The sequence below is a fragment of the Euprymna scolopes genome, chromosome 7 (genome assembly GCF_053919585.1).
Source record: "Euprymna scolopes isolate OS-2025 chromosome 7, ASM5391958v1, whole genome shotgun sequence".
Lineage (NCBI taxonomy): Eukaryota > Metazoa > Mollusca > Cephalopoda > Sepiida > Sepiolidae > Euprymna > Euprymna scolopes.
In genome coordinates, this window is record NC_136488.1 from 62,293,431 (window position 1) to 62,310,115 (window position 16,685).

A 16,685-nucleotide genomic window follows, 5' to 3' on the forward strand; every position below is an offset into this window, starting at 1 on the left:
TGAAATAGTTAATTTTTTCAGATCAAAATATAAAATATATCTGAATATATCCCTAAAATCTGAATCTGAATAATAAAGATTCAATAAAATAAAAAAAATAATAAATGACGCATTAAAAAATGGATCAAATGCATTTGAAGCACGCCAGAATAAGTACCAGCCAAAAGGTCACATTTTGCGCTGACAACGATTTTTTTTTTTAAACTTCCGGTGGAATTACAAAGAAAACAATTTGCACATTTATAACTTTGCATTCACAGATTTTTTTTTTTTTTTTTTTTTTTTTTTTTTACAAATAGTAAAGATTCCCAATCTTTTTTTTATTTTTAAAATCAGTTTTGTTTTTTAATCAGTTTTATCATCTTTTTATACAGTATTTTTTAATGTATCTACTAGATATACCCAGCGTTGTCCGGTATTAAACAACGTTAAATTCCGTAAAGAATGAAGTAAAAAAAAAAAATAAATAAATAACGGAAAGAAATTGAGACAGGTGTAGGCAAATATTATGTTTTTTCTAAACAGTTCACTTCTTGTAAGCTTGTAAATAAAAAAAATAATAATAAAAAAAAAAAAAACTCAAGCTGATATCGAAACCAAAACCTGAAGACAGTGAGCCAAGTACAATAACCATTAGGCCAGTTTGACACAATCTTTAAAAAATGTTTTTAAACCTACTTATTAACATAAGGAAGCTGTCATGTTTCACAACCGTGCATGTGTAGTCATGAAACAGTTGATACAGATAAAAATCCAATGACCTGCAAGTATTAATTTTTTTGATACCTTAGAAGCTTTGTTTCCCAGATGAAAGCCGATTAAAAAGTTTTCCACATATCTGAATACCCTATATACCAAATTTCAAGTCTGTAGATCAAAAATTCGTTTATGTAGGTTTAAAAGTGTCCTCACATACACACACACACACACACACACACACATATTCTAACTTTTATAAATGTACTAGCAGGCCGCCCGGTGTTGCCCAGTGGCAAAATATGCATAAATATATGTTAATGATTGCAGAATACATATTGATTATAAACAGAAATACTGTAGGTAAACGTAGCGTCAAATCCCTTTATAAATCTATGAAGTAAAGAAACTGAGACATGTGCATGCGAGTGTTATGTTTTTTCTAAACAGTTCACTTCTTGTAAATAAAATAAAAAAATACTCGAGCTGAGATCAAAACCAAAACCTAAAGACAGTGAGTTAAGTACGATAACCATTAGGCCAGTTTGACATGACTTTTAAACATTTCACATTAACTCATACTTAACATAAGTAAGCTGTCATATTTCATGACCACGCATGCACAGCCATGAAACAGTTGGAAACAAAAAAAATTCTGATGGCCTCTCACATACCAATTTTTCAATTTTGACCCCTTAAAGCCCTTTTTTTCTGGATGAAAATGTATTAAAAGGTTTTCCACATGTCTGAATACTCTTTATACCAAATTTAAAGTCTGTAGATAAAAAATTTGTTGAGTATATAGGTTGAGAAGTATCCTCACACACATTCTCACTTTTATAGATAGATTTACTTATTTATTGTAAATAAAACTAACGGCAAAATTATAAATGTGCATATATCGATTGTTTATGAGTCAACAGGAAGTCAGTTTAGAAAATCGATGGCAAGGTAAAACATCTCCTTCTGTTCATTGATCATTCTGGGATACCTTAAGTTTTACTCAGAAAAAAAAATTTAACAAAAAGTATAAAATAACAAAATCGTTCAAAATTCGTTTTTAAAAATGTAAAAAAGATTTTTTTTTTTTAAAGCCATTTAAAAGAATTTTCACTTTTCTGTGAATTCCACCCACCCACCCAAAAAATACATAGATCAAAAACATATACCAAAATTTCATCTTTGTTTTTTGATTCTTTGATATTTTTTAGGGTGAATGACCACTTATTTATCACTCGAACAATCAAGTGTGAAAAATGTTGATTAGAAAGCGTAAAAATATCGGATATCTTTTTTTTCTTCTTTTTTTAAATTTTTTTTTTAGTTCTGGCCTTTGTTTGAATCTGATACAGTTTAAAATAAATGTTCAACAATGTTACAAATATTTTTTCTTTTTTAAATATTATATTTCTTTAAAGGTGAAACCACCATTTTTCAACAAAAAAAGTCCTTTGCTAAAATTAAAATATTTAGTAAAAGAAATGGAACACTGTCTACAAAATGTCAATCTAATTTTCATCACTTTCTTGTAAATTTGGATTCTTTGTTTTTGTATTCTGCAATTCAAGAATATATGATTCTCTGTATTTTTTTTTTCCTGGGAAGATTAAAGACTTATCAAAGAATGTCTTTTTTGAAGAGTACGTTGAAATCAGCAAACAGGACAGCAGATTCCTTCAACCCTTTTCGGATTTTTACAAGCTGGTTCAGGGCATATATCTGTCTGGCATTCCACTTGTCCATTCTGCAATACAAAAAATATCAATAAATAAGATTGCCCTAACAATTGTGAGTCTAATTTATAAAACTCACGATGTCTATCTTCCGCTAGTCTAATATATTGTAAAGTTTTTTGGGTTTTTTTACATAGGCATCACCACTTATCAAGGCCAAGAGGCCACTCAAGGATAAGGGTTAAAGAGTGTACAGTAGACATTGGACAATATAGTAATCATTAGTAATGAAAATTTGGTAAATTCGATAACTTATATAGAACGGCTCATCAAGAACTTATTTACGTTGGACTTGAACACAACCATATTGTAGTCAGCCAGAAAGCAGGAAAACGGAAGACAATTCCACAGGCGAGCAGTTCTAAGAAAGAAGCTTTGTTCATGGAATCTACGTTTAGGTTTAGGCACAGATAAAGAGTTAGGGGAATTATTGATAGTGTGTACAGCTAGACGAGTGTTTCTTGTGAAAGTTTGGCGAGGGGGGACCATAGATTGAAGCTCAGTTGAACACCTTCCATGAAAATAACGATACATCAGAGACAAACTCGCAACATCTCTTCTGTGAGATAGAGGTTGCAAGGAAGAGAAAAGGACATCTCCTACGAGGCTACAAAGTCTATTTTGAACTCTATCAAGGCAGGACAAGTCCTTTCTAGCAGCTCCTGCCCAAATGTGACAACAGTATTCCATCCTTGGACGTACCTGGCTCTTATATAGATAGAGAATTGCATCAGCAGTGAGATATCTACTGTATCGATAGAAGGATCCCACCATTTTTCCAGCGGCTTTGACAACAGATTTGATGTACGAGTTCCATTTAAGATCAGGAGTAATGGTCAAGCCCAGAAGCTTGTCAAAACTTGAGGTCTCCTCAAGACGAGTTCATTTCAATTGATGCCAGATGGGGATCAGAATGTTGATGATGTAAAGAGAGAAGCTTGGTTTTAGATGCATTAAAAGTAACCAGCCACTCCTTTCCCCATTGTACTACATGCTCAAGATCAGAGAAAAGAGAATTGGAGAGAACTTGGTCGTTTACTGTCTTAGATGTGCTACCATAAATGGTAGTGTCGTCAGCATAAATGTCTACAAATGATGTAAGGATGTGATTTAGAAGATCATTAATATAAATCAGGAAAAGAGTTGGGCCCAGGATGGACCCCTGAGGGACACCGGCATTAATACTGTGAGCTTCTGATTTTTGCCCCTCAACTACTACTCTTATGAACCTATCAGAAAGAAATGATTTAATAATTGAGAAGACATTTCCAGCTATACCATAGCTAGAGATCTTATGAAGTAAACCTTTATGCCATACCCTATCAAAGGCCTTAGATATGTCAAGAGCAATTGCCCTAAAAAGGTGACCTCCGTCGAGAGATTTGCTAATCCTATGAGATATAACTGTAAGCACATCTGCTGTAGATCTAGCAGAACGGAAACCATATTGAGTGTCACTAAGAAGGTTATTTTTGTTGAGATGGTTGATTACTTCTGTATTTAACACAGATTCCAGCAACTTACTCATGACGCACAGGTACTGAGAGGGGGATGAGCGATCACCTGAATTCTTAAATACAGGGCATACAGATGAAATTTTCCAGGGAGATGGGAAACTATTCTCCTTAAGACAACGTTTAAATAGTTTTGTAAGTATGGGCGCTAGTTCATGTATTTATTTTTTGAATTTTGTTTTCGTTTTTTGAGGGTAAATTTGATTCATATTTTTATGTTTTGCTTGTTTTTATTTTATTTCATTTGAATTTTTTTTATTATTTTCTCCACTAAAGATTTTTATTTTTTTTGTTAAATTATTTTTTAATACATATTCAAATAATGCCCCCCCCCCTTTTGGCCTGTAAAAAAGTTTTTGTAATTAAATAAACCAAAGAAAACCTTTTGCGCATGTGCTTACAGGGAGCAATCATTAAATAAAAACACTGTTTACACAAGGCCCACGTTCCCCGTGAAGTACAAGTAAATGTTGAAATAACATTATTATTTAAAAAGCCATTCTTAACAGGGGGAGGGGCTTGCTAACTATTCTGCACTTTCACCTAACAATTTAATGAAAAAAAAGATACCATAAAAATTTAATTTAACTTGGAAATACTATCTAAAGTATAGCACGGTCATACACAGCACAAGCACCATTATTATTATTATTATTATTATTATTATTATAACAATGATAATAAAAAAAAAACTGGTGTAGATGACATCGACTGGCGCCACATCAACTAGTTGTGAAGGGTCAGGGAGGATAGAAAGACCGAGGTGAGAGAGAGTACTAATCAGATCTCCACGAGAAGTGTGCAGTTCAAACCTGGTACTGGGGGGGGGCGCATTTTGTCACCCAAACCCCAGGAAACATCAAGGGCTGATGCCAATGAGAAATCAATGGCAAACAGCTGTTGTGATAACGTGCAATCATCTGCACGAGTGGTCAAGAGGTGGAGAACATTCGAAATCTGAGGAGACTTGTTGTCACGCAGTCTCCAGCGAATACGACAGGTTACTGCCAATGAGCGATCACTGATGATGGCCTGTGAGACAACTCCTAGTGAGTGAAATAATAATAATAATAATAATAATAATAATAACAATAATAATAATAATAACAATAATAATAATAACAATAATAATAACAATAACAATAATAATAACAATAATAATAATAATAACAATAATAATAATAATAATAACAATAATAATAATAATAATAATAACAATAATAATAATAATAATAATAATAATAATAATGTCCCCTGCCAAATTTACACCATCTTGATTTATTATCGTACATGTTTACTATATTTTCTTAGTTTTTAACCAATATTCACATTATAGTAGTCTTTTATCTCCTCCACCAGCCGAGGACAAAAAAGGTGAATTGTAGCATCAGAACAGATACTACTACACTGTGATCTTGCCCTGAAGGCCAATAATTGTTTGTGTTTTATGTTTCTTTGTTTGTTCGCTAAATTCATAATTCAGTTTTATCAGTATTAGATTGTAGTTTGCTTTAAAATTACGTAATTTTACATAGATAATATTTATATTTTATATCGAATAAAGTTCAGTTTCATTATTAATCGAATTGGGTGCCTTTATTTTCTTAACGTTTTAATGCTCTTTTTTAAAATGCCGTCATATAGTACCGACAGTAATGGTTCGACAAATCTTACCTACATTGCCTACAGGCATTTTTCAGTTAACAGGCCTTCTATATCTCGGTGGCCGTGCTTTAGTCTAAACTTGTCTGCCTGCCAAACAAACTTGCCTTACATAATCTATTTTAATGAAACGTTAAATAAAATTGATTTTATTTTTCTTAAAATGTTGCTATTTTATATGGAGCCTGGTGACTATTTTTTGATCGTCACGTCAAGACAACAACATGACGATCACCTGTGTCTGGCAAACGACTTTTCAACTCACATTAACCAGCAACTATAACTTAACCATTATGTCCCACTGCCCTATAAATAGAAGTTATATATATATATATATATATATATATATATATATATATATATATATATATATATATAGAGTTAATAAATTTCGAGTAAGTGCATAAAACTAAACGAAAAATCAACAAGAAAAGTTTCTTTCCTAGAACTATCCGTCTGTGGAATGCAATACCATGGGGCTACTTCCCAGATGACTATAGCATGGTCGTTTTCAAGTCTAATGTAAATAAGTTCTTGTTGAGCCGTCCTCTTACATAATCCAATGCTACTCAAGTTCCACCATTACTAATAATCACTTCATTGTTTCAATTTACCTGACTCTCATTAAACTTTATCCTCGAGTGGCCCTTGGGCCTTCATAAGTGATGACCCTCTAGTAAAAGAATTTTTTAAAAATAGGACACCAAAAAATTTCTTTTTAAAATATGTAATATATAATAGTACTGCTTACTGCATAATTACTCTGAAAAATGGACAAATTCCATCTATATTCATCAACTTCTCTCCGGGAGTTGAAACCATTTTAAAAATTATTGTTGGTTGGTTGGTTTTGTTTTACGGCATATCAACCCTTTTCAGGTTATTTAATGCCGAATCCAAAGATTCTGAAGAAATTTTTTTAATAGAATATATTTGTTGTTTTCACATAGGTTTCTATTTAACCCATAGTTGGGACCCTAACCGGTACTACCACTCCGGGTCAGAGTGGACCTGGGAGCAATGGTAATTAAAGGGTGGCTCCACACTCCCCAAAGCCCACAAGCTGGGGCCTCACCACTGGATATAGTTTAAGGTCATATCCAGGACCCCCATTGAGGGACTTTTACCCTCTGCAGGGGGGCAGTCAGCGTATTCTAATGCCCCACCGACAGGGCCAAAAATTATTGTAAAGCTGCTAGAATTCTATTTGTTCGATAATGTATGAAGTTATATAAATGAGTCTTGCAATAGTAAGCCACTAACTTATTGCCAAAAGTACAATGTAGCTCTTTGTGTGAACTGCTTTGCTCCTTAGCATAAGGTGTGAATTTTAACTTAAATATATAGTCGCTTGATTTCTAAAATACATCACATGTACCCAGTGCCCTATGTACGTAGGAGAGTCAATATTTCATTTTCTAAATGAAATGTATAACTTTTTCCTTTCAATTTGTGTATTCTAAGCCATTTTTTAGTTATCACACACAAAGTTTCAACTCGATAATAAAAAAATTAGATACAATCGGAATTAATAGGTTAAATGGAAGTTCAATTTACTTACCAGACATGAACAAGTTTTGCAGGCGTTGACTTTCCATTTTTCGTTATTTAGATGCAAAGTCCCGTTATCTCCAGAGCAATTCAAAGAATCTTTTAGAATCTGCCGTTGTAAAGTAGTTACCTGGGAAAATAGCATGATTAACAATCCAGGGTTAATAAGCAGGATTCATTTTTTTTTTTTTTTTTAAATAAGAAAGTGGATCACTTTCATGCAATTCTTATATCTATATTAAGTCACGTGTTCTTATCGCTTCTTATTCTTTTGCTGTCTATATGAGCATGCCCTTGTGTGTTGACGGCACCGGTATGATCGTCTCACTTTTTGTGCTGGTTTAAAATTGTTGCTTGATCCAGTCATCACTGCAGCAAAAGGAGTCTGCCTCCAAAACAAAAACCACAAGTCCAATTTTTAAACAAAAGACTTTTCTTTTTCTTTTTTTTTTTTTTTTTTTTGAGATTACAATTTTTTTAATTTTTTTTTTTTTTTTTCTTAGATTACACTTTCCTCAATGTTGAAGGCAAACTTGCAAGATGAGAGTTTATAACGTTAAATTTACATTTACATTTCTTCGTAAATAGACTGATTATTTTATATTTTACCTCTAGGTAGCTAGAGCTGTGATACGATAGTCTCCCCTTCACTCTCAAATGTTGGAAAGTGGGGAAGAAAGAGGAAAAGAAGTATGACAAACGACAAAAGGAAATAAGCGTATCAAGAAAACAAAAGTATAGGAAAAGGGTTGATGGAAGGACTACAGATAGGAAGTTGTTCACCAAGGAAGACAAGGAAGTTGAAATAACATTAAGTAAGATGGGGCAGTTATTTTAGGATAAAGGACTAAACAAGGGATCGATTAATACATTTTAGAGTTAGTGTGTGAGTGTTTTTTAAGTGTGACCGGGGATTTTGCAACAGTCTTCTACGACGGTTGGGAACAATTTGCAATGCTTTATGGACAGTTGTGAGTTAGTCAAAGGTAGATTGTGACTTGGGCGAAGTCGGGAGAACTTTCAGAGATCCAGATGAGCTGACAACAACTGACAAACATGGCATCGACAGGAAAACTAAGATATGGACTCTAGTTTTCTTACAATCATGTCACGCACGCACACATATACACACACGGTTCAACTAATATTTACAGAGAGTGTCAGAGTCTGTGTTTTTCTTTGAAGTGTTTTATTTTGTTTTTATACTTGTGAGCTAGTACATCCCCTTTGGAAGTCGATAATGTGTAAGAGATGACAACATGGGCAGAAGCAGAACAAGAGAAGATGAAAGCATTGGGGTCAGCAATGTTATCAGCAGAGGACCACATGGTCTCGTCATCTAACTAGTTATTGATAAAAATAATTGGAAGATTAAATAGACAAACGAAGAAATTAATTAGAAAAATAACAAAGCGATTGATTAGATTAAATAAAAAAATAATTAGTTATGTAAAAACTAAAAAGACTAATTAGATGAATAATAAAACGAATTATGAGATAAACATAAATGAAACAGTAAAACGTTAATTATATTAAGAATAGTAATCTATTATATATAAAGGAAAATTGTGCGTCTGCATGTCAAGCTAAAAAGCAAAAACTACACAAGAGACACACACAAAGCCGACATATAATTTTTGCAGCATTATCTCAGACAAAATATAGGCATGACTTTATTTTAATATTCATTTTTGGGGAGTCAAAAGGAATCGAATTAGTCAGGGAGGGTCAACATTTAGAGCCATTTGTTAATGTTATATAATAATTCTTTAATGACTTTTTCCTATTGCCAGAGAAAGTGAGAGAGAGGATAATAAAGAGAAGGGGTAAGGGAGATAGATAGACAGATAAAAAGAAAGAAAAGGGTGCTTCTCTTGATTAACTCCAATATCTAAAACCGAAAATTGCACAAAATCTTTTATGTACTTACCTTTTGGGTTAAAAAAAATGTCATCTGCCCAAATTTACACACATTCATCAAGTATTTTTAGATTTAAAAAATAAATCTCTCTACAAATTTAGAAAATCATTTTTAACATGAAGGGGATGCTTTGTTGTCTCTTCCCCTGCCTGAATTAAAGTTTGGGCTATTTCCCTCGCCAATTGATCTTAGTGAAGGCCGAAAATGGCTGCAGAGCGATTTCACTGTTAAAGTTTATTTCTTAAGAAAGAAAAAAAAAAATACTGGATGCATTTGCATAATTTTTCGTATACTATCTTTTTACAACTTAACAAATAAGCACATGACAAAAGTTTTTATGCTATTTTGTTTATTTTCTTTTTATGAGTAGTTTTTATATTGGAGTAAAGCTGGAGAATCACTGAGAGAAGTTTTAAAAGAAAGATATTATACACACTTTTAATTCGTACTATTGTCCATAGGAATCTAATTTATAAAGTTCACTATGTCTGTCTGTCTGTTTATCTATATATATTTTTTAAACTATCTCTTCTGAAACTAAAAGTCGCAGAGCAGTGCTAGAGGCCTCAAATGATTGGATATTTTATAGACCGTTCTCTTATGGGTCTTTAGCCGGGTAAAATAGTTTTTAAAGGGGTCAAAAAGGAGTCCAAATTTAAAAAAAAATCATTATACATTTTGTACATTCATCTTAGTTTATTTTTAATCAGTTTGTATGCGTGTAACGTTGGTACAGTGGTAACATCACCAGCTTTGAATGTTAGTTTCGCTTTCGGTTTCGATTCTAGCTAATGGCACCCAAATACTATTTTTTTTTTTTTTACTTTTGAAATCACGACTATATAATAATATATACAAAATGTGGACAAATTAAAATATCATATTTAAGCATATTTTACGACCGGGCAAAGCCAGACCTCTCTCTGCTCCACTAGTTAATAATAAAACCGTTTTAATTTTGCTGTGAATCGTCTCCGACATATTTTGTTGAAATTTTATTTGAGGTAACTAAAGAAATTTAAACTAAAAAAAAAAAAAAATTAATTAGCATTTTCATGAATGCAATGCAATGCTAAATAATGATGTTGATTTTCATGCAGGGATAATTACCAGGGTAGAAAATTGTCATTGGTTAAAAATTCCTTGTAATTCCTTTTTTCATTTTGTCCTTTAGTTCTTATATTCCATTTAAATGTTTCTGAGTCAAAATCTATCAATATAGCACTTATTGTTGGCTAGTTTATAACAGTGAAGTGGCTTCTTCTTTTTAGCTCCTTTCATGTCTTGTCTGGAGCGATTGCCATAGTATGTGTGTGTATATATATATATATATATATATATATATATATATATATATATATATATATATATATATATATTTCTGTGGAAATATTATCTATTCACTTATATTTCCTTTTTTTATATATACCAATCCTTATTAAAGAAGCTCAATGTAACTACAGAGCATATAATGAATCAATGGCAAAAGGCTATATTCCGAATTTCATGATGTTGACCAGCTTCCAATTTATTCCTTTAATTCAGTTGACATTTACAATTCTTGACAGTATCTATTTTTGAACACAAAATCAATCACTTAATTATTATATCAAATAGATTCACTGATTGATATGATAATTAAGTGATTGATTTTGTGCTACGAAACAGATACTGTCAAAAATTGTAAATGTCAACTGAATTAAAGGAATAAATTGTAAGATGGTCAACATCATGAAATTTGGAATATAGACTGTTGTCATTTATTCATTATACATATCTATATATCTATAAAAGTGAACGTGTCTGTGTGTGTGTGTGTGTGTGTGTGTACATTTCCCTACGCAATAACTCTGTCAATTTTAAGTCTACAGACTCAAGATTTGATATACCGGGTACTGAGATTTGGGAAAATTTTTGTGATTGGTTGTCGACCAGAAATTTGGCTGTCAAGGGGTCAAAGTTCAACGATTTGACCTTTGAGAACTCTACCAAACTCCTCTGCCAATTTGGGGGTCTAAACGCATGAAATTTTAGATATAGGTTCCTTGGACATGGATCTAACTTAATAACTTGATTTGAGCCCAAAACAATCAATGTTAAGGGGTCACAATAGGGGTAAAATTAAAAAATTGACCGCTTTTTTTTTCTTTTTTTTTTGTTGCTCAATATACACCTCCAAACACCCGGGCAACGCCGGGCTGAAATGCTAGTATATATATATATATATATATATATATATTAGTGATGGGACGATTCCAATATTTTTCCAGATTAAAATGCAATTACTGATTCTGTTTTACATTCCCATTTCATGTTCCTTTTGATTTCTAAATATAGATTACCACAAAAACACACGTAACATGTGCATATATTTTTGGAAACATTAAAATACACTTGTGAGAATGCTCTATGGATTTTTGCTTTACTGGTTGTTTAAAATCAATAAATATTTATCATTTTATCATTAATACGACCCATGAGAAAATTAAGTTTTGAACAAAACAAACAAAAACAAAAGAATCGTTTTTGGCATCAGAAAATAGTCGTAAATTTTTTTCCGAGACTGATTCTTATAGCTCCAAAAGTTCTGATTTATTTCAATTCCCGATTCCGATTAATCATCCAAACATATATATATATAATCAATTAAATAAATAAAATACCCCCCTAAAAAAAAAAGAAAAATTATAAATTCTTACCTGTTTCTGAAGTCTGTTGAGCATCTTATCAAATTTCTTCATTACATTTTCCATTCCATCAATGCGAGCATTAAACTCGTCCATCTGATGATCAGTTAGAACCTTTCTCGGTTTAGAATCTGCAACTGGTGCATCACTTTGAATATCAGACGGGCCACTCCTGAATGAACCTTGAACAGGACGATCTTCCGGGTAACTATGCGTAGATCTCCGACTGCGGTAGTGACTTGTGATCGATTCAAAGTTACCAGATTTGTCACAATCTAAAAGAATTAAAAAAAAAAAAAAAGACAATTCCATCAGGTTAAATCAATAAATTCTCTCCAGATTTTTATTCTATGAAATTTAATAGTTACAAGAGTAAAAGTGGAACTTGGGTTTACTTTCAGCAACCTCGTGACTCACGCTTCCCTTATTTTGTACTTTAGTCCTCACATTCCAGTAGTGATGTTTCTGAAAAAGGAGGAAAATTTCTGTTTTCTGAATTGGAATCCATCCATTCTAACATTTATCGTTAGCTAGGTTTTGGTCTTCAAGTATTTTTTTAAAGCTTCTTACATCAAATGGCTTTATGTCTTGTCTGGAGCGATTTCCATTAAAAATAAAAACATCATATGGATCATTGTCATCATCATGCAGAGGGCAGCTTTAAGAAATTGATTTCCAAATTAACCAGATTTTTATTAATTTATTTTCCCCTGAGGTCAATTTTTATTATTTGCAATGTTAGCATTGGGCTTTCCCTGAGAACTGAAGCTATTACCTCAAGTTTTCTAGATTTAGATTTAATTTTCCTCTGAGGTCATCAGAACTAAGCTTGTCATGGAACTAAATAGATTTTAAATTTTTGTGATGAGGATTGATAATTTAGTTTATTTGGACTACTATTCTCGTCTTAGTTTTTATTTTTACGTTTTTGTCAATAATAATAATAATAATATGGATGTACTAACAGATAAACCTATCCCAGCAAGAAGACTGGATGTTATAATAGTTAACAAGAAGGAAACGTTCTGCCAGATTATAGATTTCGCCGTCCCAGTAGACTACAGCGTTAATACCAAGGAAACAGAAGCAGAGCAAATACACAGAACTGGCCAGAGAGCTGCAAGGGATATAGAGGATGAAGAAAGTCAAGATAACACCAATCACAGTGGGAGTACTAGGAACAATACCGAAAAAAAATTTTAAAAAAGAACAGGGGAGATTGGAATCAGCGGGACGGCTGAAAAGATACAACAGATAGCAATAATGAAAACGGCTGAAATATTAATGAAAACTCTTGAATGCATAGACTAATACACAAGAATTAAAAACGATAGCCGGTCGTTTAGGAACTGCAATAGAGGTGAAAACAAAAAGAAAGCTGAACATGGCACGGATTCAATAAAACTTAAACTGAATAATTGTAAGTAATCCCCCAAAAATAAATATAATATCGGCATCAACCGGCACTACACTAAATAGCAGTGAAGAGTCAAGGAGGATGAAAAGACTGAGGAGAGAAAACACAAACCATACCTCCACTACATGAGTGCAAAGAGAACTGAGACTCTGGGAAAGCTTATTGCCACCCAAATTCCAGTGAAGACCAATGATTGTTGTCAACAAGAAATCAATGGTAAACGTCTGTTGTGGTAACGTAAATTAATTTGCAATGGTTATTGAAAGAGGTGGAGAGTACTAGAAATCTGAGGAGTCTTCTTGTCACTCAGACTCCAGGGAACACCACAGGTTGTTCTCAAAGAGAAATCTTTGATGATAGCCTGTGTGAAAACTCCTAGTGAGTAGTAGTAGTAGTAGTAATAGTAATAAAACTAGTGCATTGTTTGCTATAAAATTTGGTTACTGTTCTTTTTTAACTTTAGTAAGTAAGTATATCCTAAAATTAAAATTTTACTTAGTGTATTTAGCAGATATTTACCAGAATGTGTTTGGTCAAGAAACACAAACTATTTTAGTATTTTATCTAGACAAGTAGGAGGTGCGAACACTGGTGATGCATATTATTATTTATATTTTTTATGGAATAATATACATTAGAATAAATAATGAAATGAAAAAATATTTTCTTTCGCAAAATATTCTTTATTCAATTCATATTATTTGGTTTATTCGGACTATTGTTCTCATCTTCAGTGTGATCTGGACTACGTTTCAGCAGATGTAAGCTTCAACCTTATTCAGCTGTAGGTTGTTGGTTGTTTTACGGCATGTGAACCCTTTTCAGGCTATTTAATGCCGAATCCAGTTATTTTGAAGAAAAAAATTTTAATAGAATATTTTTTTTTTTAAGTGGGTTTCTATTTAACCCATAGTTGGGACCCTAACAGGTACTACCGCTCCGGGTCTGAGTGGATCTAGGAGCAATGGCAATTAAAGGATGGCTCCACACTCCACAAGCCCGCAAGCTGGGGTCTCACCATCGGATATAGTTTAAGGTCATATCCAGGACCTAATTCAGCTTTATCTTGTTGAACTCTGGAACCTTTTTTATCATACTCGGGAATCTATACGGAACGGAACATTTTATTTAATCTACAAGGATATCAGGCTCTCGTTTTGTCATCCATGACTAAGTAGAAACCCTAAGTAATTTGTAATTGTATTTTTGAGTATTGCCTGCACTGAGGATTGAACCTTCATATCCCAGAAGATTGTAACATACAACTAAATTTTACCAAGTGCTTTATTCATCTTGTGAAAATAACACTCAAGATGAGAATAATAGTCCAAGTAATTCAAATATGAATTATCAATTCTCATCTAAAAAAATCCAGTCTGTATTTAGTGTATATGATGTTTCCATATAATTTATGGTTACTTTCGCATTTATGAATCCTCGATTTCCATGAAGTTATTTGGGTGTGCCCAGCAGATAACAGGATTAACCGAAAACGGCCGGGTGAGCTTTATTACAAAAAACACAAATTGTTACAACCTTCCTCTCCTTATGTTAAGACTGGCGACGATCACGGAAATTCATAAACACATTAGAAAATAATGTCTTAATATCAAGAAAACTACTTGTCTGTCATTTATGGTTCTTCCCGTCATCCAGCGGGCACACCCAAGTAACTTGGTGAAAATTGCGGGTTCATACTTTCTTCAGATAAGCAAAGATTTCGCAAGTTGGAAAATCTAAAATATCCAGCAATCCAGCTCAGTTTTTACTCTAAACTCTTTCGATAAAATCGTGTCATTTTTTTTTTTAAATGCTTCCTTTTATAATTAAAACATTTTTCACACAAAAAAAAAAAAAAAAAAAAAAATAGAACAATTTTTCAATATATAAAAACGCAAAAGAATTATATAAAAATTATTATTACCATGGCAACAGTCTGCCCACATTTTTAAGTCAATCTTCGGAATGTCATCACATGACACATAGTCTTTGCGTTTCGTGTTGATGAACACATCTTTCTGTATGCGATCAATATTGTCGCCATTGTCACATATCACGCGGGCCAGGGTCACCTGCTTCAACTGAGTCAATTGGTCAGCTGTGAAGACACCAGGGTTCTCATACCAGAATCTGATTTAAAAAATAATAATAATAATAAAGAAATCCGGACTAATTATGGTTCAAAGACCCCAGAAAAAAAAATTCAATATGAAAGCGACGAGTTCAGGTCTACATCGGTTTCTTCCAGGTTGACTTTTAAAAACTGTAAAAATAAACGAATAATAAACCTGAAATGTTTGGATTTTCGATTTTTAATATAGGGAAAGATTTATTTTAAGAAAAAAGAAGGGGGGGGAGATATCAAATATTTATTTTTTGCTGCGTTACTTTACAAAATATTTTAATGAACAAACGAAATATTGTTCTTATCTAAGTATTATGGTCTCTCGGTTAATTTAATTAACCTGGAAAAGAGAGGACATACAACATTCACAATGACAAATAATGTTCATTAACTCACCACGTGGGCGAAATCTCTATCTTAGATAGGACAGAGATATTCCACCAAGCTGGATTATACTCAACATGGGGCATAAGTATTCCATACCATGCAAGGTAGGATTATAGGTTAGGATAGTGTCACCTTACATTCCCACATGGGTTTTGACCCACCATGGGGAAACATGAGTCTCACTGTATGTGAAGTCACCCGCCGATGTTTTAGTAACCGGTGTTCCTTATTATACCCCCCCCCCTACATTTATTCGTCAAAACAAAAAAGGTACGTTTTTATTTTATTTTTTTGTTTTTGTTTTTTTTACAAAACTTTTTTAACAGTAGCAGATATTGTGTGTAAATAAAGAGAAAGATTTATTTTAAGATAACACGGTAGTAGTAGTAGTAGTAGTAGTAGTAGTATCATTATTATTATTATTATTATTTTTTTATTTTTATTATTTTTTTTTTTTTTTACTCACTAGTAGTAGTCACACAAGTCATAACCAAAGATTTCTCCTTGAGAACAACTTGTGGTGTTCTCTGGAGTCTGAGTGACAACAAGTCTCCCCAGATTTCCAGTACTCTCCACCTCTTTCGATAACCTTTGCGGATGAATTTGCATTATTGTAACAGCCACTTACCATTGATTTCTCGTCGACAACGACCACTGGTCTTTACTGGAATTTGGGTGGCAATAAGCCTCCTCAAGGTCCTAGTCCTTTATGCGCTCATCCAGTGGAGGTGTGAGTAATGCTTTCTCTTCTCGGTCTTTCCATTCTCCTTGACACTCCTTGCTTATTTTGTGTGGCATCAGTTTTTGGTGACATATACAAAAAGGGGGGGCAGGGGCACAGGGAGTTAACTTACAATTATGCATTTTCAGTTTTCATGATTCCATATAATGCTCCTTTGTATTTTATATTTGTAGCATTTTCTGTATGTCCAGTTTGTGCCTGTAGCACATGTGTTAATGTTAATCTCCACATTCAACGGTTTTCTTTAATA

General features: G+C 32.8%; 1 protein-coding gene across 1 annotated transcript in view; it reads right to left on the reverse strand.

Annotated features, from left to right (window-relative positions):
- Nucleotides 1–1,739: 1,739 nt before the first annotated feature.
- The window catches only part of LOC145279764 (peroxidasin-like), a 287,271-nt gene continuing 272,325 nt past the window's right edge, over nt 1,740–16,685 (reverse strand). The window contains exons 18-21 of the mRNA XM_080131073.1: nt 15,106–15,311; nt 11,777–12,039; nt 7,167–7,286; nt 1,740–2,440 (exon numbers count right to left, since the gene is read on the reverse strand). Of these exons, the coding sequence (XP_079987199.1) occupies nt 2,348–2,440; nt 7,167–7,286; nt 11,777–12,039; nt 15,106–15,311 (682 nt within the window). The 3' untranslated portion in view covers nt 1,740–2,347. The remainder of the gene's footprint in view (nt 2,441–7,166; nt 7,287–11,776; nt 12,040–15,105; nt 15,312–16,685) is intronic.